Genomic DNA, 23,441 nt, shown 5'->3' with positions numbered 1-23,441 from the left:
CTATTAAAAATTCAGTTTTAATGAATAGTGCTAGACTGGATTTTAGTGTCTAATTGCAGAACACAATATAGTCTTATTTTAGTCTTTGATTCAGAGACAAATTATGCACTGTTGTCATCTTTATCTTCAATTGAGGACATCTGCTTACTGCTTTAGGGTGGAATAAGGACCAAGATCAAGTATATACTCACTCAAACAATTAAGGTAATAGTCTGAGCTTAAAAATGTAAAGACAGCCACTGATTTCTTTTTTTTTTCTCATGCAGAGATGGGATCTATATCCTTTCTTCTTCAACACCAAAAGTTGTGACTATTCCAACCAATAAAGAAGAGGGGAATAGAAATTACCTGTGGATCATTTTCCTTATTAACTTAGGTAGCCCCGTCATCACACCACTTGGATTTCAGGTGGAGATTAGTTTTAAAATGTCACATTTTTGTGATGGGTAGTCTAACAGTTGCCAAATTTCACTCAAAATATATCTTTTCATTAAAATATATTACTATCACTTTTCTAAATAACACTATTATTACTAAATAACAGTAATTTAAATTATTATTATTTAATTGTGATGCTTAGTAGTAAGTGCTTTTACCCACTATCTCATTGGCCCCATACCAGAAAAACCTTAATATAAATTCACTTAGCTTTCACTTTGTACTCATCTCATGATCATAAGCAATTTTGCTTATTAAGATGACATGATTCAATAACTTTAAAATTTTTACCTTATTGAAGATTCCATATCATAATTATTTGAATATTTGTTTTTTATTTTGCTATCAATGCCCTAATTTTGTATTTTATGGTGTAATGATTTAAACTAGAGATTTTTAGAATAACATCTCACATTAAATTGTGTTTGTGTTTCAATTCTGGCATTATTATAATGCCAACTAAGTAAGTTATTTCCATTTTTCAAACTCCATTTTCATCTCAGTCATCTGTGCTCAAAAAAGTGGGCTGCTGTGAGAACTAAAGAGATAATGATAAAGCAATCTCTTAGCAAAATGCTTGGTATTTAGTGTGCTGTATTTATTCTTACCAATGCTATTACCTTATATAATTATATGTGATGTCCTAATTATTCTACACAATCACATTCTTACATCATCTTCACTTGACAAGTGAAGAAACTGAGTTTGGGGTCTCCTTAAAAGGACAGCAATCCTTTTCATGGGGGTTTCCGACTCTGTGATTTAATCACCTCTCAAAGCCCTGCCTCCTAATCCTTAGAGACTGGAATTCAACTGTGAATTCATTCATATGGTAGTAGACTCAAGCCCCCCACAAGTCAGCTGTCTTTAATATGTCAGACTTATGAAGTAGAAAATTAACTTTATTTGCCACTCTGGTGACAGGGAGTTTGAAAGGAAACAGTAATATCAATGATCATGTTTGATTTTTTTATTTAAAATATTTTTGGACACTTTGCTAACAGTATTAGAACACTTTTTGTCTTTTTATAGCTTGGAAAAACTACTGCTATTAGTCTTGCTTGGGAATAAAGAAAATAGGATAATTAAAATAATCAAACAAATTGTAAGAATGAGATTGATGTTGCTAAGATTAAGGTAACTCCAGAGCTAGTTGAAGATAGATTGTCACAACGGAGGATGAGGAAATTACACACTACTTGCCCTTACTCCTAATCTATTGCCAGCCCTGTGAGGACAGCATCATTGTCCTCATGAAAGCTGAGGTCAGGATGTACAGACGATTCAGAATGTCTGGCATGTCTGACTCGAGCTCTTCCTAGGCTTCTTCTGCTTTGATGGTTCTAGAAGAAAAACTAAAGCCTTTTTAAAGCTATAATCGACTTAGTACTTAACAACCTTAAACTTTCCTTGGATTTAGTAAGAACTCCACAGGACAGAAATGTCATTTACTTAATCGCCATGAATAAGAGAAGCATTCTCACATATCATGGGACAAAATGACCACATTAAAACTAAATGAACTTAGCAGTAGTCTCTATTTATATATACATATGTATAAGACTGATAGACAGAAAGACAGACAGACAGACACACACACACACACACACACACACACACACACACACCATGAACTAGAGAAATGGGGGGAACACCAGAGCTAGAGTGGTGAGAAAAATGACATAAACACAAGTATTCATGTATGAAATCTTTTAAAATATTTTTCAAAACAGTACAAAGTTAGGTTCTAAAGCTTAGCTAAACAACAGAACTGAATAAGTAATTATAGTGGAGACAGCAAAGACCCTTTGCAATGCTTTCATTCACATATTGAAAATGTTCAAAATATGTACACATTATAGAGGCAAACTGGCCAAGCTTCTCAGAAAGCCAGCACTGCTTACTGACTTTATACTCAATAATGAGCAATTTGGCAATCATTCCTCAAATAGTAGTGTTAAATCTGCTGGCAGTTATTTCTGGAGTAAAACAGAGAATAGATACAATTTACCACACTAATGGGGAAGAAATTTAGGCAAGCCAAAATAAAGGTTAAAGTACAGAAAATACAAGGCCAGTCCTAGTCAGGACAATTCTTTCCTAAACATTTCAGGAATGGCATTACATTATGATTTTAGATAGTTTTTAAAATAATTTTGAACCAAATGACTTTTCATCATTTTCTAAGTATCCGATGATGATAACAAATCAGATTTATGTGTCATGAATAATTTTTTTCTTTAATGTTTACTATTGAGGTGACATCCTTTTGTCTGGATTACCAGACCCACAGTTATCTATGTTGTCTACATATTTGTACTCACCCAGGTCATTAGTATTCTGCAGAATAGTTACCTAATAAGCTTTTCCCTGGCACAAAATTGAAAGAAAGCTTTTGAGAACAAATAAAACCTATTTATTTAAAATGTAAATATCTAACTAGCTCATCTTTACCACATGAGTGGACAAAATGACACACTAAAACTGTGCTAGCCTCTTGACCTTAGAACAATACAACTGTCTTAGCTTGGGTTTCTACTGCTGTGAAGAGATACCATGACTATGGCAACTCTTATACAGGGAAACATTTAATTGTGGCTCGATTACAGTTCATCATGGCAGTGTCCTGGCAGACACAGTGATGGAGAAGGAACTGAAAGTTCTGTATTTTGATCCATAGGCAACAAGAAGTAAGTTGGCCGTGGCCAGAGCATAGGAGACCTCAAAGCCCACCCACATAGTTACACACTTCCTCCAACAAGGCCACATGTTTTCAAACAAAGCCATACTTCCAAATAGTGCCACTCCCTATGAGGGACATTTATTATTATTTTTTCTTATTTTACATATTGATCCCAGTTCTCTCTTCCTCCCATGATCCCTCCTATCCCATTCCCCCCCCACTCCCCAGTGAGGGTGAGGCCTTCCTGGAGGGATCATCAAAATCTGTCAAGTCATTTGTAGCAGGGTCTAGGTCCCCTCCCCACCCCACCCCCCCGCCTCTAGGCTAAGGGAGTATCCCTCCATAGGGAATGTGTTCCCAAAGTCCTTTCGTGCACAAGGGATATATCCTGGTTCCACTATCAGAGGTGAGGGACATTTTATTTCAAACCATTACACATACCTATTCATTGTATGTGGCTTGCTCAATGTTCAGTAAATTTTTTACAATCAAGAAACAAGAGTACAACCAACAGCTTAATAGCTCTTCTGTCCCCCACTAGCCACTATCTTTTCTCAGAGGTAGCTACTACTTTAAACTCAAATATGAAATTCCCTATAGTGCTTTTGTATTTTAAATAAATTTAGTCATAGAGTGAGTAGTCTTATTTTATGTGTATATATGTGTATGCTGAGGGCAGGACATACCACAGCATGCATGTGAAAGTCAGAGAACTTTTGGGAACCATTCCATCTTGTTAATACAGGGCCTCCCTTTGTTTCTGGTACTGTGCTGCACACTCCAGTCTAGCCAGCATCTGAACTTCCAGGCAAGTACCCTGTCTGAGCCTCCCATCCTACTTACAGTATATTGGGATTATAGAAGCATGACACACCTGCTTTTCTATATGGGTTCAGGTGAAACTCAGGACATCAGGCTTGTGTAGCTGTCACTTTTATCTGCTGAGCCATTTCCTCAGCCCAAAGTGAGTAGTTCTTTATGCCTGGCTTCTGTTTTCCTATCCTCTTCTTTTTTTATTAATTTTTTCATTTATTTTACATCCTGACCGAAGTTTCCCCTCCCCGCTCTCCTCCCATTTCCTCCCCCACTTCAATCCACTCCTCCTCTGTTTCTGTTCAGAGAGGGACAGGTCTCCCATGTGTGTCAACAAAGCATGGCATATCAAGTTGAGGTAGGACTAAGCTCCTCCCCTTGTATTAAGACCAGACAAGGCAACCCAGTATGAGGAATAGGTTCCCAAAAGCCTGCTCCCACTGCTAGGAATCACATAAGCTAGGTAACTATCACATATACATAGAGGGCCTAGGTGGGTCCCATGCAGGCTTCCTAGCTGTCAGTCCAGCGTCTGTGAGCTCCTATTGAGCCTAGGTCAGTTGTTTCTGTGGGTTCCCTTGTGATGACCATGACTTCCCTTAGCTGGTACAATCCTTCCTCACTCTCTTCATCAGGACTCCCGGAGCTCCACCCAGTGCTTGGCTGTGGATGCCTGGCTTCTTTTACATAGCATGTTTGTGGGATTCATCTATATTTTTTATGTAAGAAAGATTCGTTCATTCTCTTTTTATTGCTTCACTATGAATACTCTATAATATACTGTGATATTCTTCTTGGAACATGGGGTGCTTCTAATTTAGACCATCATGAAGAATTATACTAACACCACACTTGTACACTTTCATTTTTTTGGTGGATATATGTTGAAATATTTCTATTGGGTGTACACCTAAGGAGTGGAAAAATTGTCAACATAAAAAAAAAACTGTCTTGAGACTTTGATCCCCCATGAAAGGCCTCAGCCTCCTTGGGGAGCGGAAAGCGGATGGGATGGGGGCTTGGTTGGGGGCATGAGAGGGAGAGGGAACTGGAATTGATATGTAAAACAAGATTGCTTCTAATTTAAATTTTAAAAAAGAGAAAAAAAAAACTGAAGCCCCTTCTAGGCTTAACAAGTAGATGCTACAAACTGGTAGTGAGGGAATTGGACAATAGGGAAGTGAGACAGGTGGTAAAAAGTTGATACAATGAAAAAAAGCAAGGAATCCACTTTAGGAAAATTTTAAATGTTCCTTAAAATTGGGCATTTCTCTTTAGGATCACTTGAAAGCTATGCATATTTAATTGTCATAAAATATAATCACTCTTATGTGTTATGGGTGTCTAAGCCAGGGCAATTCCCATAGTTGCTCAACAAGGAAGCCGCTTCCTCATACTAGTAGAATATGACAATGTTTAACTTAAATTTGAATCCTACTGTCATCTTTATATGTATACAGGCTGAGGAAGCTTGTTCTCACACACAAACACACACACACCAAAAAACAAAAAACAAGATGCTATCATATAACCTAGCAATACTATCATTTTATTTCTACTTTGTCTATAGTGGGAATGTAACCTAGAGCTAGTTGAAACTGCTACAACTGAGCTACATGCCCATGATACAATGCTACTCTTAAAACATACACTCAAGAGAACTTGAACATATATATCCAGAAAAATCATATACAATTGAGTTTTCATTATTCGTATTTGTATTCGTACATGGGTTAAATACTGAACTCTTACAAGAAACAGAGGGCCAGGTTCCTGTGAATTTCTGGTCACACCTTTTTTGGTCAACTGATCAATTAATATCCTCTATAGATGTTTGTGTAGACACATTTTTGTCATATATTGTTGATCTGCTAACTGGACTCATGGCCAGCAGTTCTGTAACTCATATCTGAAGGGTACATTTCCTTTGTTAAAGCACAAAATAGCATTCTTACATTTAAGAAATGTTAAGTAACACTTTGGCACTGTACTCGATGGCTACTTTAAAGAAGCCAAATCAACAGCAAAAAGCACAAAAATGTGAAGTGTGGAACTAAACAGACCTTGAAAAGGACACTCATTTATAAAATGAGAGCCAAAACAGGAAGAAAAGAGCTGCACTGTTTAACCTCAACTAGGAACCCAAGTGTTGAGCAATTCAAACATTTCACTGCTTTACAGGTCTGTAGGTGATCACAAAAGTGCCACTGAGTATTAGTTTAAGAGCTACAAAGAAATATTGCTGAATAGAGGAATGCATAATGTACAAAAACCACGAATGAAGACTGAGAGTATATTAATGTTAACAGCAACATTACACATGACAGCTAATAAAGTGGTCCAATACCAACCTTCAATTAATGAATGGATATATCCACACAATGGGAAAAAAAAAAGCAACCAGAGCACTGGTCCAATCTACAATGTGTAAATGCATTTTTTGAAACATGTTAAAAGTGAAAGATCTCCTATGGTATGATTCCATTAATGTCCAAAATGTGCAAATCCATTAGAGACAAAGTAGATTTAAGGTTTCAATGTGGTTGTGGGAGTGGAGTGGGGTTGGGGAGGGATTATGGGTCTACAAAAGGCCAAAAGTTCCTTTGGGGGTTTGATGAAATGTTCTTGAAATAAGAGTTGTACCAGGGAAAACCACTCGAATTATATAGGCTAAAGGACTGAATTTTATGGGGATATAAATTACATCTGAATAAGACATTTTAATATTTTATTTTTGAAGCCAGGTGTTCGTGGTGTATGCCTTTAATTCCAGCACTTGGTAGGCAGAGACTGGCGGATCTCTGTGAGTTTGAGGCCAGCTTGGTCTACAGAGTGAGTTCCAGGACAGGCTCCAAAGCAATAAAGAGAAAACCTGTCTCAACCCCTCCCCCCAAATTTATTTTTGATTAACCTGCATTAAGTTCTACTTATTTTTTGTTTTAAAATGACTTTTATTCCCAAAGGAAGTCAGTTAAGTTCTACTTATTAATAAGGCTTAGAATGGTATTTCACCACATGAAAATACTATATACTAATCAAATCCAGCCTGCTTTTAACTCCCTGCTTCTAACTACCTGAAAACCTGTAGCTCATCCTTCCCTGACTCCAGTAACACTATTCTGTTTTCAGTTTGACTTCTTTGTTTTAAAGAAGGGACATATTTCATTAAATAAAATGTCCTCCAATTCCAACCAGTTTGCTACAAACAACAGGATGATTCTTCTTTATAATTGAACAATGTGCCCATACATGCCTGCTCATAAGTGTGTGAGTGTGTATGTGCTACAATGCATGCCTTCAACTGGCAGAGTGCATTCTTCTCCTCCATCTCGTGTGTTCACAGTATTGAACTCAGGTCATCAGGCCAGAACCTTTACCTGATGAACCAGGTATGGCCTCGGCTTTTAGCCAACTATTAAAATTAGGTTTATTTGTTTATTTGGGGTATGTATTTTAGGTCACATATGTAATTGGGTTCTAATCCTTTACCAGGTATATAATATTAATCTTTTGCCAGATATAAAGTAAGCAAATATTTCTTCTGTTCTATATGTTTTTTCTCCTCTATTGATTCGATTTTATTATTGTGTGTGAGTGTGTGTGTTTTAAATAAGTAGATGGAAATGGCTGATGCTTTGCAAGAGAAATCTCTTTTTGGTTTATATAGCATGAATTCCATAATGATTTAATAAATAATTAGTTTCAGTGATTACCAGGTAGCAAGCTGATAGTGTTCCAGAGAACCAACCTAAGTAATTCCGTTTTTCAACCCTGATACCAATTTTCAACATTTCCCTTTATCTGTCATTCTAGAGGATTTATAGATATTACAATACACTACAATATTTTAGTTGGGAGAGAAGACTCATTGTAATGTGAGACAATAAAATATTATGAAAGGTAATATGAGAGAGAAAAACTGCATATCCATCATGAGCATTTTCTTAAGCATATCAACTTTAGAAACAATAAGAGAGATGAATTCAGAAAGTTGTTCCTTTGGAAGTACCTATGTCTGGTGCTGTGTGGAAGTCTTTGTGAACACTTAGGAACACTTGTAAACCCTAGTCTGAAGAATGTCTGTTACAGAGTAAAAATTCAAGTATCAAATCTCTAAATTCTTTTTTCACTGTCAAATTGAATTCTTTATCCTATTGAACAGTAATGCATGTTAACACTTAAAATATGTAACTCCCATTCTATCCCCAAGTGTTTCAAATTTCAACAAGAGAGACTGCTTCAGTTTCTTTGCATGCCCATCATATTGCTGAGAGTGGGACAATGTTAAGGGTCATCCAGTACTTGAAATCATCTCTGGGTTGTTTTCAAACCCCAAGTAGTTGTTGAATTATAATGTTTGGAGATTCGTGACAAGATCAAATCTGTACTTGTTTGGTATGATACATGCACCCCCCCCCCCAGTTCAAATCTGTGTTTGGATGGATCTAGTGCTCTGGAGCCTGTGAATAAGGCTGGACTGTACATATAAAAAATTGTTGACAACCAAGTCTAGTCCTTGCCAAAGAAAAGCAGGACTAATAATAGGTTCTTGTATAAATTAGGAATATAAAAACAATGCAGAGAATATTAATAACCTTTCAAAGACTTTACAGTTGAACATTTGTTAAATTTTATTTAAACCCCTTAATCTTGGAAAATGAGAAAAAGCTAATAAAAAAGTTAATAAATGTACCAACTTTGATGTTTTGGAAAACAGCTTACAGTGACTTTCGTTTATGACTCAGATGGGATTCATGGTGCTCCTTCACTTCCCTATGATAAGGTCAAACACGGACACTCTGAACTACCATTCTTTACCTTAGAATTGATGAGCTCAACTGCTTAATAAAAAAAGCCATAAAAATCTGTTTTGTCTAATCTTTGAGAAGTAAATAGATGATCAACAAACACAGAGTGCTCTGCTATAAAACAGACCCATTCCCTTTGTTTGGCATCCTGAAGATTTCTGTACATATTTCAGTGGATCATAAAAAGATTCTGGGTGGGTCTAATACACACTCTTATCCATAATATATTGAAAAAAACCTCTTTCTCTTTTGTGCAATAATCCTTTTGAATAGATGCTCTCCTTACTAAGTTAGAATTTGTTTTATTTTAAATATACATTCAATTACATAATGCAAACCTCTGTAGAACCACCACCTTAATAACAAAAGATGACTTCTTAGGTTATTTCAAATATCTATTCATTTAGCCATAACAGCAGCTCAAACATACAAGAATTACCTCATAGCTACTTAGACTTAAATATTATAATCACCAACTACACTGTAAAATTCTCATACTTATTTTATAGATTTTTTTTCCTCATTATAGATTTTTTCCCCATTTCCACCTAGCAAGGCTTATGCATCCACCAACCTACCAAAATATCTATCATTGTCTCTCTTCATGGCTTCCAAGGAATTCTCTAAATCACATAATGTAAAGAATAGTGAAATAAAGGTTTGAAAAGAAAGGTAGCTATTTGTATAAAAAAAAGGGACACGGAAAACTTTTTAAAAATGCACATATGGTGGGGATGAGAAAACCTTAAAATACTACTTTGTTTCAGAAAAAAAATTGAGCAGAGGCTCTCATTTTACAGTTTTTCATACTGTTATATTTCCTGAATGTGATATGAACATGAAATTGAGTATATAAACCAAAGGGCTTTGAGAGCACTAATATATAAACATGTAAACATGACAGCCTCTTTAGCAACACATCTATTATATGGGATGGGAAATACAAATTGAGACATTTATAACATTGACAACAGAAATTATAGTCAACATATTAAATGTTTCCATCTAGAATTATGGAGTCATTTTAGTTAGCAAACAACCATATACTTGTAGGAGCAGGTTATCTGAACCAAACTGTCTCCACATTCTTAAAGAGTAAACAAACAAACAAAAAAAGGTAAATCAGAGCTTTCTTTTTCCTCATGGATGATCTCAAGAATAGTCACTGTAAAATTACTCCACTTCAGAGACACATTAGCACTTTCTGACAGAACCAGTTGCAGGATATGATTAGCAAGACAATCAGAAACTTCACATTTAGAAAACATGCATCTTATTTTAAATGTAGTTACCCAGAAATAACTGGCACAGCATCATTAAAAATGGATGCATTTGTTTCAAAGTTGACTTTTTAACTCAACAGTGTTCAATACAGATAGACAGGTAGGCAGGAAGGCAGACAGAAATATACATACACAATCTCTCTCTCTTCCTCTTCCTCTCCTTCTCCCTCTCTCTCTGCCTCCCTCCCTCTCCCCTCCTCACCTCTCCTCTCCTCTCATCTCCTCTTCTCTCTTTCTCTCAATAGCCAAAGATGTACCATCAATGTAATTTGGCAAAAAAGCACTAATTCTATCACCTAAGATGTGTGAAATACAAAATTACATGAATTCCTTTTGCTTTTAATATATGCTTCAACAGTACAGAAAAAAAACTGATGGGAAATCTTCTTTTAGAATATACTACTTGGTTACCCATAGGAACTATGATCAGAAATGGTGAAAATATAAATTCTGTAGAAAATTATACCTCTATCTGGAAGCTAGTCTCCAACCAGTTTTGTTCAAATATTTCATTCAATACAAAATCCTTTGTTTTTACCACAGAACTAACAAAAAATAAAGTGATTAAAATATTAGTTATAGCTAATTATTTTATGATCCTCTGGAATCCATGTTTGCTTATAATGTCAATGTTAAAGACGATTATGTGATAACTCCACAATAAAATGGATTTATGCTTCACACACAATGGGTGAGGCACATACAGGATATCTCAATAATGTTTGAAAGAATGAATGTTTTCATATTAAATACTAATTTACTAACTACAATTTGATTCATTAAATCTGTGTCCAAGACTTCATAACGCATGATGAAATTGACGAGGAACTGCACTCTATAGTATTTCACATGACAAAATTAAGGTATAAACCTTAGGGCTGGAGAGATGGCTCAGCCGTTAAAGGCTAGGCTCACAACCAAAAACATAAAGTATAAACCTTAATATATTGTTAATTGCTGGGTTACTTCTATACCTGCCATAGCAGAGCATCACTGCAAAGAAAAGGTTTCTACATGCTTTGTGCATGTAGGAGGGGATATAGATTAATTAGCTAAACCAGTAATTATCCTACAAAACGGATATAAATTCATTATGTAAATTAGAGTTATTGAATATTCATGTTTCCTAGGGAAAGCAAGTAACAGCGTTTGATGATGTTCTTAGTTACATCAATCACGGTTTGCCTGTATGTACCAATTTGAGCTATTAGAAACCCAAACCTTTAGTTAACATGAATTTTCCTATACTCTTGAATATTTGACAAATAATTATTACTCTTGTAGAAGATTGTACAAACCACAAAGAACGCCTTTTATTCTATTAACAGAAATGTGCAAAAGTAATGCAAAGAGGCTTTGTATAACATTAACCTAGTCCTTCCTTACCTTGGTAACATCTTACAGAACCACTGTACAATATCAAATGCAGGAATGTGACATTGATACAAACAATAGACCTCATTTTGGTTTCACAGGTTTACATGCATTAATACATTATATGTAAAATTATTCAATATTATCATAATGTGCAAATTCTTGTCACCAACAAAGTGGGAATCAGTTGTGTTCCACAAAGAAGATACTCTACAATGAGCCCAATTCTACTCTTCTAAAATTACACTGATCATATTTCATGATTTTTACCCTAACATTGCAGTGCTTCATACCAGACAATTATTAATTTATCTTGCAGTTCTAAACTTTTACCACTTTGAAACTTCTATAAAGGAGTCCTATATAGTACATGATACAGGCAGTTTTTAAAATGAAGCACAAGTCTTTGAGATCCATTAAGCTGTTCAATGCATTGCCTTTTCCCTTTTTATTGTGTGGTAGTATTTCATATCCAGATGTACCACAATTTATTTAACTATTAACCCACTGTAAGGTATTTCAGTACTTTCCAAATTGTACCCAGTATGAATAGAACTACAATAAAAACTATGATCTTGTCATGAACATAGTTATCATTTCTCTGGGATTTATGTTTTCTTTGAATATAACGGCTGGACTGTATGGAAAGGGTTTGCTTAGAATTTTTAACTTTTTTATTTTCTAGGGTTACAATACCAGTTTATAGTCCCAGTAGCAATGTATGAAAGAGATACTTTCTCTGCATTGTTGCCAGTAAAAGGTGTCATTACTTTTTAATTCTAACTTTTATAGTAAGCATGCAGTATATGCCATTTTTACTTTGATTTCCCCTAATGAACAATGATATTGAATATACCACTGTGTACTTGGGTTAGGACTTACACTTTTTCTTAACCTGTAACCAAATTATTTTCTTACTGTTTTTTTAAATGTATGAATTGTGCACTTGCTATCATATCTAACAATTCTTCATCTAATGTACAGGCACAATGATTTTCTGGCATAATATATAAGTGATATAGTTTTAAATTTTACATTTAAATCTGTGAGCCACTTTGAATAAATCTTATACATGTTTAGATTGAAGTCCACTTTGGCCTATGGATGTCCAATTGCTTTACTGCCATTTGCTTAAATATATTATACTTTCTTCGTTGAACTGGGTTTAAATCTGTCAAAATTAAGTTGTGAGCTATTGTGGTGGCTCAACAGGTTCTTGATGCCATGCCTAATGACTTTTATCTCCAGAATGCATGTGGTAGAGTGTTTCAATCTAGTCATTGTCTGATTTTCACATGTACATATGTGCAAAACAAATATATAAATGTAGAAAATTAAAATAGTTCTATTTATGCGGTGGCTATTTCTGTAAAACCTATACTGTTCTATTAATGTTTGTGTCTAACTGCATCACTAACACACTGTTGGTCAACACACTCAACTGCATATCAAAAAATAGGAATAGACTGATTCTTCCCACTTTAGTATGTTTGTTTATAAGAAGCAATTGTTTTTGCTATTTTTGTTCTTTTCCCTTTCCATAAACATTTTACAATAAGGTTTTGTATACCTACAACAATTCTTTCTGAGAATTTAATTGAAATTGTATTAAATTGTGAGATCATTGGTGAGAACAGACATATATATATTCATATATATATATATATTCACATATATATATATATATATATATATATATATATATATTGCTATACTGAGTAGTCAATCCATGAACAGGGTACATGTCTTCATTTATTTATTGTATTAATACATGGTCTATTTTTACATCAAGGATAGACAAAACTGATCCATACACACAAAATTAGAGCAATGTTGCCTGTAATAGACACAACTCTACTAGACATAGCCACAGCAGACTTCCTGAGGAACAGAAATATTTTGTATCATTCCCTCCATTCTGTCCTATGTCACTATCCAGCCTCTACCATCCCCTCTCATTCTCAAATTTATAGCCTCCTTTTTCTTTATTATTAGCCTCCATTTATTTAGAGATTGCTTCTTTTCATTAGAGTATTATAGTCGTTTACAATGCTTTGTGTGGTTTATAGAAGAGTTTGGTTTTGTGTTAGCTAATTCTAAATGGTTTTGCATTTTTAACTACGGTTCCTAGGATACAGTATATAATTGTTCAGTATATTTGTTCCAACATCATTTTCACTAGTTATAGGGTTTTCCCCCTAGAGATTTTGTACACAGACTCACGTTATCTGCAACTAAAACTTCATTTCTTCCTTTCCTATCTATATGTGTATATTAGCTTTTCCTAACTTGCTATGGTTGTTTCCAGCAACATGTTAACTAGGAATGATGAGTATAGACAACTTGCCTGATTCCTGTTCTGATCTCTACCCAGAGTCCTTGTTTTGCATGAGGATGGGCCACTTGGTACAGTTCTACTTATTGAAAAGATTGCCTTTCTCCCGGTAGATTGACTCTTCAATGCTGTCAAAGATCAGATCTTTGTGTGGCTCTATTTCTGAGCTCTAGTCTACCCATCTATAATTTCACTGCAGTTGAGTATTGATCTTGTTTTTCTGGAATAATATGGTAGCTATCCTAGATATTTTACCTTTTTATATAACTTTAGAATCACTTTGTCAATATGCAAAAAAGTAGTTAGCTGGAATCTGGTATCACAATTTGAAATGAAATGAATCTATAGATTAACTTGTGAAGAACTGACCTTTAACAATATTGTCTTCTTATCCACAAATTTGAGAATAACCCATTTATTTCAATCTTTTAAAAAAGTCATAAGTTTCAAGCTTTTTTATGTAACTCTTGTTAAGTATTTATGTCAATATAATATGTAATTTTTAATTTTAAATTTCAAAAGCTCATTGCTAGTATATATCAAAGCAATTGACATCTGTAAAACCTTGCTATAATCTTCTTTCTCCAACTTGTTCTTGCTCTCTCTCTCTTTCTCTCTTTCTCTCTCTTCCTCCCTCTCTCTCCCTCATTCCCTTCTTCCATGCCTGCCTCTTCTTTCTTCATGTGTATGTGGGTACATGATGTAAAAGGTCAGTGGCCAACCTTGAGTGTTGCTCCTCAGGCATTATCTGCCTTGCTTTTTGAGACAGGGTCCTCCCACCTACCTGATGCTCACCAGCTGGTCAGAGCACCCTGAAATGTTTCTGCTACATCCTGTACCAATACTAGGATTACAAGCAGAAGCCACCATGCTGACCTTTTAACATGGTTCTGAGGACTGATTTTAAATCCATTGACTGAACTTTCTCTTTAGCCTTGAAATAAAGTATCGCTCAAATACAAATTTCTGTTTTATGTAGAGGTATTTTATATTTCTTTTGGTATGGTTTGAATGATAAAATTTTCCTACCATTTCAACAAATGCCTTTTGAATCTAAAATGTGACTCAAGCAAAAACAATGGCTCAACAGGTAAGGGTGTGTGCTGCCAAGCATCACGATCTGAGATTCATCACTGGGATTCATATGATGGATGAAGAGAACCAACTCTTCTAAGTTGTCCTCTGATCACCAAATGCATGTTTACATGTATACCTAAACACACACATTAGATAAATGGAATAAAAACAAAATAAAATGTGCCTCTTGTAGATAATATATTATAGGATATGTTTTTCATTCATCGTGCAGATCTCTGCTTTGAAATTAGTTTTAATTCATTTATATTTAATACTGTTACCAACAAGGTAGGACTTTTGCTGTACCTTTTGTTCTTGTATTTCTATACCAGTGATTTCTTTGACGTTGTACAGATATTATCAGCTATGCCATTTATATTATCTTGTCATTTCTTCTATTATATTGAGTACTTTTATTAGTTAATCTGGGAAATATAATATTGCATAATTATTGTAGTAACATAAGTTTTATAATGCTACTTTATGCAGTTATCTTTTAAGTCAGTTAGGAGAAATGTAGGTACAATAAAAATTTATTTATAGCACATGCCTTTAATCTTTCTTGGAAGGAAAAGGCTGGCAGATCTCTGTGAATTCAAGACTAGGCTAGTCTTCATAATGAGTTTCAGATCAGCCAATGCTACATCTTGGTACCATGCAGCAGAAAAATGTGTTTATACTCTCTTTTATACTTACATATGGGGTTTTCTTTTTGAGCATGGTCTTTATTTCTATATGGATTCATGGATTCACGATATTAACAAATACTTTCTGTTGAGACTATAGAACCTACTCTGAGAATTTATTGTAGGGCAAATTTCTCATTATTCCCAGTAGGCAGGCAGACAGGTTTCCTCAAATTTTGTTTATCTGGGAATATCTTACTTTATACTTCATTTTTGAAGTATGTTCTCTCTATATAAAGGATTCTCAATACATGTTTTCCTTCAGCATATTGAAAACTGCCATCTAGTCTTCATGATTTCAGATGAAATCTGAAATCTTCTGGTAGTTATTGCAGATCCCTTGTCTATGACGAATTGCTTCTTTCTTGCTATTTCTTTCTGTAGTTTTACTTTTCTTGTCTATAATTTTTGACAGTTTGATTATGGTATGTATTTTTGGTTTGATTATGGTATGTATTTTTGGTTTATCTATGTAGAGTTTACTAAACTCTGTGCCATTATGTCCTCAGGGATTTCTTCAAACATGTTATCCCATCTTTTCCTATGATCTTAACACTCCTATTATAATTATTTTGGTATGCCTGATGGTCTTCAGGAAGGGTCCTCTATTTTGCTCCCCCCCCTTTTCCTCAACTATATAATGTTAATGAGCCTATCTTCAAGCCTCAAGTAAATAATGTTAATGATCCTATCTTCAAGTCTTCTGATTGGAACTCTTCTGTCTGTTCAAATCTGCTGTTTTTTCATTTGGATGATTTGCTTTTCAACTTCAAATTTTCTACTCTGTACCTTTTCTTTTTGCTTGTGTAGTTTCTATCTCATTGCTTAGATTTTTGATTTGTCGGACTATTGTTCTCATGCCTTCTTTCACTCACTTTGTTTTGGCTTCCTCTACTTTTCTGAGCACATTAAAATATCTACATTTGTTCATGGATAATTCGTGTTGCTTGCTCCTTCCAAATACTTGCGCATGAATTGTATTTTTGTTGCTATAGCTTCATTCCACGCAAACCTCCTAATTGGCTATTTTTAATAACTGGAGGTTTTGTAACCACAATATTATCTGTAAAACCAGAATACTCTACCCAAGATTAATCATTATTCTTTAATATTTAGTAATTTTTTGCCAGACAGGGTTTCTCTGTGTAGCCCTGGCTGTCCTGGAACTCACAGTGTAGACCAGGACTGGCCTTGAGCTAACAGAGATCCACCTGCCTCTGCCTCCCAAGTGTTGGAATTAAATTGTGCACCACCATTGCCTATCTCTTTCTTATATGTGGTCAGTGGATCCTTATTGGTTTGCTTAGACTTATGCTTTGCAGGCAGTTTTTTGTTTTGTTTGTTTTGTTTTTAAATCAGTTTTTGTTTCCCAGAAATTGCTTACTTCTTCTAGAATCCTGGGAAGAGACTCTTACAACTTTCTGAGCTTCCTAAGCCTTGTGAGTTTCATTGGTCTTCTCTTTCCTCTAGGAGAGAATGTTGAAACTTGTAGGAAATGCCTACACAAAGATATCAATCTTTATTCAAACTGTGGTTATGGACAGGGAGTCGAGTTCATTGGTACATAATATACTTAGCATGCTCAAGGTTCTGGTTTCAACCCCTGGCCCCAAAATAAATAAAAGTAAAAGTAATCAGAACTTCAGATACTCAGTTTCTAATTCTAAATTCTATCTCTTTTATATCTTTTAATATCCTTATTTGCCTGAATTAATTTGGATACTATTTTTAAAACAAAATCTAATTAGTGGCTTAGCAGAATAAGAGACAAAAAGTGAATTAATTAAAAGTTCAAAGATAATAATGTGGGAAGTTCACTAATGGATAAATCTATGTGTCTTTGTACACACACATGTGGATGAAAATATCTCCCAATCAGGGGCTGGTGAGATGGCTCAATGGTTAGGAATACTTCCTGCTTTTCCACAGGACCCAAGTTTGGTCCTCAGCAACTATATCAGGTGGCTTACAACTATCTGTAACTCCAGCCCCAGTGTGTCTGACACCTTCTGGCTTCCACAGAAACCTATATATACATTCACATAGACATGTACATATAAAAAAGTAAAATTTCAGAAATTTTATTACATGTATTGTTCATTCTGTGTGTTAGTGTGTACGTGAAGGTCAGAACATGACTTTCAGGAGACAAATCCCTCCAACCATGTTGGTTCCTAGGATCAAACTAAAGCTGTTATGCTTAGAGGCAAGTGACTTTACCTTTTGGGCTATCTAACCGGCCCCATGTCAGAAATACCTTAATATAAATTCACTTAGCTTTCATTTAGTAGACACCTTTTACTCATCTCATAAGCAATCTTTATACATACAAAGGAAGAAATTCTAAACCATTTAAGAGTGATATGTCTCAGAATTTTCTAAACTTAAAATGAACACATACATAGAAACCTGTTTTTATTTTCAAGGATCTATTGAATTTTTTGTAATATGAAAATCCTATTGAACAAAACAATTAGAATATTGATTGCAAAAGTAAAGAATAAATATCCAAATTATAATAAGGACTCTTCAGTAAGGCAATATAATTTAAAATTTAAAATTTATTGAACCACATAGTAATCTTTGATTAATAAATATTTTGTTTCAAAGTTAAATTTGTATGCTACTTATTTAGAATTTACTACATATCTTTCTAGTAAAATCATATTATAAGCTCCCAGGTGAGAATCATGAGACATATATACTCATATTTGTTATTTTCTTTCTTGAGACAGAGTTTCATGTAGCACAGGTTGACCTCAAACTTACTAAGTTGCCAAGGATGACCTTTAACTCCTGATCTTCAAGCCTCCATCTAATTTTTGGACTATAGTCCTGTTCAACCACATCTAGCTCACAATATAGTTTTAAAACAGATACAGTGGCAGGAAAAAAAGGGGCAATGACAAGGGTCAAATAAACCACAAGCCGAAAGTGAGGAAAGGTATGTTTAAGGTAAGAATAAGTGATAGGCTGGAGTTTTAAATGGTATTGCTTAAGAAACTGTCTTAAATAGCTGGATATCAAAGATATTTCTAGATTGTCTTACTTGAATTTATGGGTTCTGCTTTACTGTGCTAAATGTCACTTCAAAAATTGTTTCTTTTTAATAGAGTATGTCTTATATGCTTTGCCATGGAACAGGTTATTTTTGGAATAGAAGAGAAGGAAGTAGACTTTTTTGCTTATAGTAACTAGAAAAGGGATAAAAGAAGTTGGGCAGAAAGGTCATAAAGGTGTCAATATTCAGATATTTTATATAATAATTTACTATTTATCACATTTATTACATATCTTATAAAATGTGACAAAGCCAATATGAAGTAAACTAGTGTGAATAAGAGCAATAGAGGGTATGGGCATTCCATTACAAAAAAAAAAAAAAAATGAGACTGCACTAGTTGTGAAATTTGATTCTGTTTCTTGGTTAACTCACAGTAAGTCACTGTGCTGATAAAGACAGGAAAAACTAAAGGATAATGCCATGAATATGCCAATGGCATAGTTTCACTAGAATATCACTGAATTCTCACTCAAACCAGATAAAGCCATGGGTAATATGAAGAATACAAATGGGTATCATTTAAAGTTTGTAGGTGGATAACATCGATATAAAAATAGTGCAAGATTCCAATTTGCTCAAAGAGATATAGAGTATAAAAGATCAACTGAATTACTTTTTTTGCTTCCAGGACAAAACTTAACTTTTTTTTAAACCACCAAAGAACTGAAGGTGTGAACTACGTATATGTCATATTAAGTAGAGACAGAACTTCAAACCAGGGATACAAATAAATTATATGTAATACTGTCTTCCTTTTAAAATTTGGTGTTTGACCCTCTGACTAAATGGGTCAAACTGGCCTTGTCTTGACTGGCCAGGATGTCCTTGAACTCACAGAGATCTACCTGTCTCTGCCTCTGCCTCCTAAATTCTAGAATTAAGGGTGTAAATCACCATGCTTCGCTGTAAGTGGTAATACAGATTCACTCTCATATTATGGGTCTAGAGTTCCAGAGATCTGGCTAAAGAAATCGGTCAATAATTCACTATAGACAAATGAGCAAGTAGTTGTCGCCTTTAAAAATACCTTTATCCTGGAAAGACACATAACTAGGTATAATGTTAAGAAAAATCAAGTCTTTGATATTAAAATTTTGGGGTGAAGAAATAAGCTACAAGTATTCATTTTAATTATCTGTAATATATAAGAAGATCTCACTTATGTTACTGTAATTTAATATAGGTAATTTAATAACTGGTTTAATATTTGTAATTTTAAATTAGAACCAATCTGTTTGTAAGCAATATCAGAGCTTTTTAAGGTTTCAGAACATCTACTTGTTTAATAATCAGATTTGAACAAAATTATCTCAGTGCTCAGGAAGGTTTCCCTTAATCGATTACTGACAAATTAAAAGTTAAGAGAAACAGTACTTGCCTAGCTTGCCCAAGGCCCTGGGTTTGATCCCCAGCACTACAAAGAAAACAACACACCCAAACATAAAACAAAATAGTTTTAAAAAACCTAACTGTAAAGTCTACTGACAGGCAAACTTTACACTTTGTTAAGCATATAAAATAACCTATATTTAAAAGTAGTTAATGGTCAATTCTGACAATGAAATCATCAATTATAAAACATCCAAATTTTGCTATAAGATTTTCCCTCCTGCAGTATGGTCAGTTTATTTAATCTAAATAGATGCATACCGTTTGACCAGAAAACAAATCAATATGGGAGTTTTTCTTAGTAATAACTTAAAGGCAACAGTTTGTTAAAAGATTTATTTATTTTTATTTTATTTACATGGGGGTTTTGCCTGCTTGCATATTTGTGTATTTAAGTGCATGACTAGTGTTGACAAGGGCCAGAAGAAGGCATTGGATCCCCTAGAACTGGAATTACAGATGGTTTGTGAGCCCTCATGTGGGTAATGGGATCAAACCCAAGTCCTCTGGAAGAGCAGCTAGTGTTTTTAATCACTGAGCCATTTCTCCAGCCTTTTGGTAGTAATTTTTAAGAAACTTCTAAAACATTATATTGGTAATAATGACTTAAAGAGTGTTGGGGGATATTATTTTAAGGTGTGTGACTTTTGTTTATGCTGCATTTGTTTAAGTCTGTGAAGCTGTGCCTGTCTGAAACACCTGGTGGTCCTAATGAAGAGCTGAATGGCCAATAGTGAGGCAGGAGCAAGGATAGGCTGGGCTGGCAGGCAGAAAGTGTAAATAGAAGGAGAGGTGGACATCAGGGGTCAGCCAGCTACCCAGAAATCCACAGAGTAAGAGTAAAATTTACAGAAGAGCACAGGAAAGGCCCAGAGGCAAAATGTATACGGGATAATTTAAGAGAACCTGGCTAGAAACAAGCCAGGCTAAGGCTAGACATTCATAACTAAGAATAAGCCTCCATGTGTGACTCATTTGGGAGCTGGAAAGAGAAAAAAAACTTTTTTATAAAAGAGTCACAAAAATATTTAAAAGTAATCAACCTGAATAAAAATTCTATAGGAATAGATTAAGTAGGAGCTCACAGTGTGTGAGATGAGATTTTACTTTCCAAACTAGCTAATTGGATAAAACACAAATGAGATACTGCACCTTGACTTTTCTAATCTAAGCTCTCAATTGCACTGCTTTAAGATTAAAAAGCAAAAGACTAAAGAAGGCTGTGGAAGTCTAAAGTTAGTAGACAGGCTAATTAGAAAGTCAATATAACAATCAGCTTTGTTACCTTTAGTGTAACTCATGGCATCTATTTTTAAAAATAAATAACTTCAAATGCACATTTATATATATATAACAATATCTTAAAACATAATTCAAACTTTTCAACTTTCACAAATACTATGTGACTAAATCACATGTGAATCAAATATAAATCTTCTAGTTATACTAGATAGTAATCCTAAAGGCAGTAAATTATATTTAGAAGAACCTTGGATGCTTTTAAATCCTCAATTATCATGTTTGTAATTACTTCCCTTTCATCCTACATCTCATACAACAGGACTCAAATTAAACCCTAAAAAATATATGATCATATTTCATTCTTTCTAGTAAAAATCAGAACAAAACAAGCTCATAAAGATCCCAGGTGACTAAAACCCTTCCCTATTTCAAATGCTATATTTTAGATTTCTGAGCAACTGTTTCAACTGGAGTTCATACTGTCTCCACCCACTTCCCCTCTACATCACACCCTGATTCCCCACCCCCAGATGAGGATAGGTTGATAAATGGATTTTGGAGATGGAATAAAGCCAGACATCAAATAACTTACTTGAAATCCATCTCTTACCTTCTGTACTTAACCCTGGACTTGATGTGAACTTGGCTACATCAACAATTTTTACAGCAAATTGTTGCCCAGTTTCTCTGTTGATACATCGCCGTACAACACTGAAGGGACCCCTAGAAAACAAAAAGTCAATTTTAATTCACTGATTTTAAGTTCCTCTTTTTGATCAATATCTTACGGTGTTTCTTTATTTACCACAGCCAAACCAAATAACCAGTGACCTATCATATTTTAATCTTCATATAGAGCTTTACAATAAAATTATCTAATTCAAAGGTAACTCATCATTTTAAGATAGTTAAAACAAAAGCATGGAAGCCAAATAATTAGGGTTTTGATTCAAGGTAATTTAAAAAAATTCAATAGTATCCTTATATTCAAGGCAAACAATAACTGTAGTAATTACATATAAATATAAACATTTTACACATAGGGAAGCTTGTTGAAGTGGTAGTACACAGAGAAATAGTCCTTTTTGTTTAATTTGAGATTGTATTTTACTTACAACAGCTCTCCCTTCCCTTTTCTCCCTCCAAATCCTTCCACATATACACCTCCCCACTATTGTTCAAATTAATGGCCTCTTTTTTCACCAATTGTTATTGCATGCATATAAGACATACTCTTTTGAAGCAGAAAGTTAAAACACTGTTAACATTTCCCTCTTATCGTGCCCACAAACCTAATCTTTACTACCATATCCCACTGAGTTTCTATTACTTCTCGCCATGTCAGAACTTTCAAGCTACCTTTTTTCTTTCTGTGACTACTGAAAAACCTTTCTCACTCATTCTTGAAGGGTTTTTAAAAAAGAAAATCCGATATTATGTTCTCACTTATAATCCCAGAGAAAAAGTTTTACACACACGCACGCACACACACATACACGAGTTATTTGAGATGAATTAGATAGATGTCACAATTCAAGTTAACCCAAAGAGAGATTTGTGTGAAACTGGCACTTCAACTATGAGATAACCAAACAATTGAATACAAAAGCATATGTGAATATACACATTTTCACTTTCTAATGGTGGAAGATAGAGAAAAGAACACTCTCTCTGGCTTTTATAGAATACTTGTATGTGTGTTCAGGGTACACACAGGAAGAAAGTAATCTACATATTGCTTCTTTGACTTGTGATAGTGTTTCTTCTTCTTCTTCTTCTTCTTCTTCTTCTTTTTTTTTTTTTTTGTCACTTAGAGAACCAGAAAATGACTTTAATCTAATAGGAACATAAACTTTTCTCTGAAATCACATTAATGACATCATCACAGCCATTGGTTACATCCAGCCTCATGTCTTTCTCCAAACAGCAAAGCTAACATGGAAGGGTTAATAATATTAACTTCCAGATCATAAATCTACAGAAAACCTTTTCCATAATCACTCAAAACTATTAAAAAATATTCTTCTGTAACGGCACAACGTGAGGCAGGGTTCCCACAAATGTTTTCATTTTTCACCTGGATGTCTTACTTGTGATTATTTGGTCTAACAATAGCATGCAATTTCAGGAAATATTTAACGTAATCAGCTTTTATCCACACAAAATTCCTCAGTATATACATTTGTGTGGTGATTTAACTCACTGCATCATTTTGGAAATTTTCCAAGTTTTGTTTGTTGAATTATTTG

General features: G+C 34.4%; 1 protein-coding gene across 13 annotated transcripts in view; it reads right to left on the bottom strand.

Annotated features, from left to right (window-relative positions):
* Positions 1 to 23,441, bottom strand: part of Cask (calcium/calmodulin dependent serine protein kinase) — a 309,975-nt gene that overhangs the window by 224,698 nt on the left and 61,836 nt on the right. For 7 of the 13 annotated variants that reach the window (XM_051179170.1, XM_051179172.1, XM_051179176.1 and 4 more), the window contains exon 2: positions 21,803 to 21,915. In XM_051179170.1, the coding sequence (XP_051035127.1) occupies positions 21,803 to 21,915 (113 nt within the window). Of the gene's footprint in view, positions 1 to 21,784; positions 21,916 to 23,441 lie in introns of all 13 variants that reach the window. The other 6 variants (XM_051179168.1, XM_051179169.1, XM_051179174.1 and 3 more) reach the window with 1 other exon arrangement.

Source organism: Phodopus roborovskii, unplaced genomic scaffold, assembly GCF_943737965.1.
Source record: "Phodopus roborovskii unplaced genomic scaffold, PHOROB, whole genome shotgun sequence".
Lineage (NCBI taxonomy): Eukaryota > Metazoa > Chordata > Mammalia > Rodentia > Cricetidae > Phodopus > Phodopus roborovskii.
This window is presented reverse-complemented; position numbering and strand designations above follow the sequence as displayed.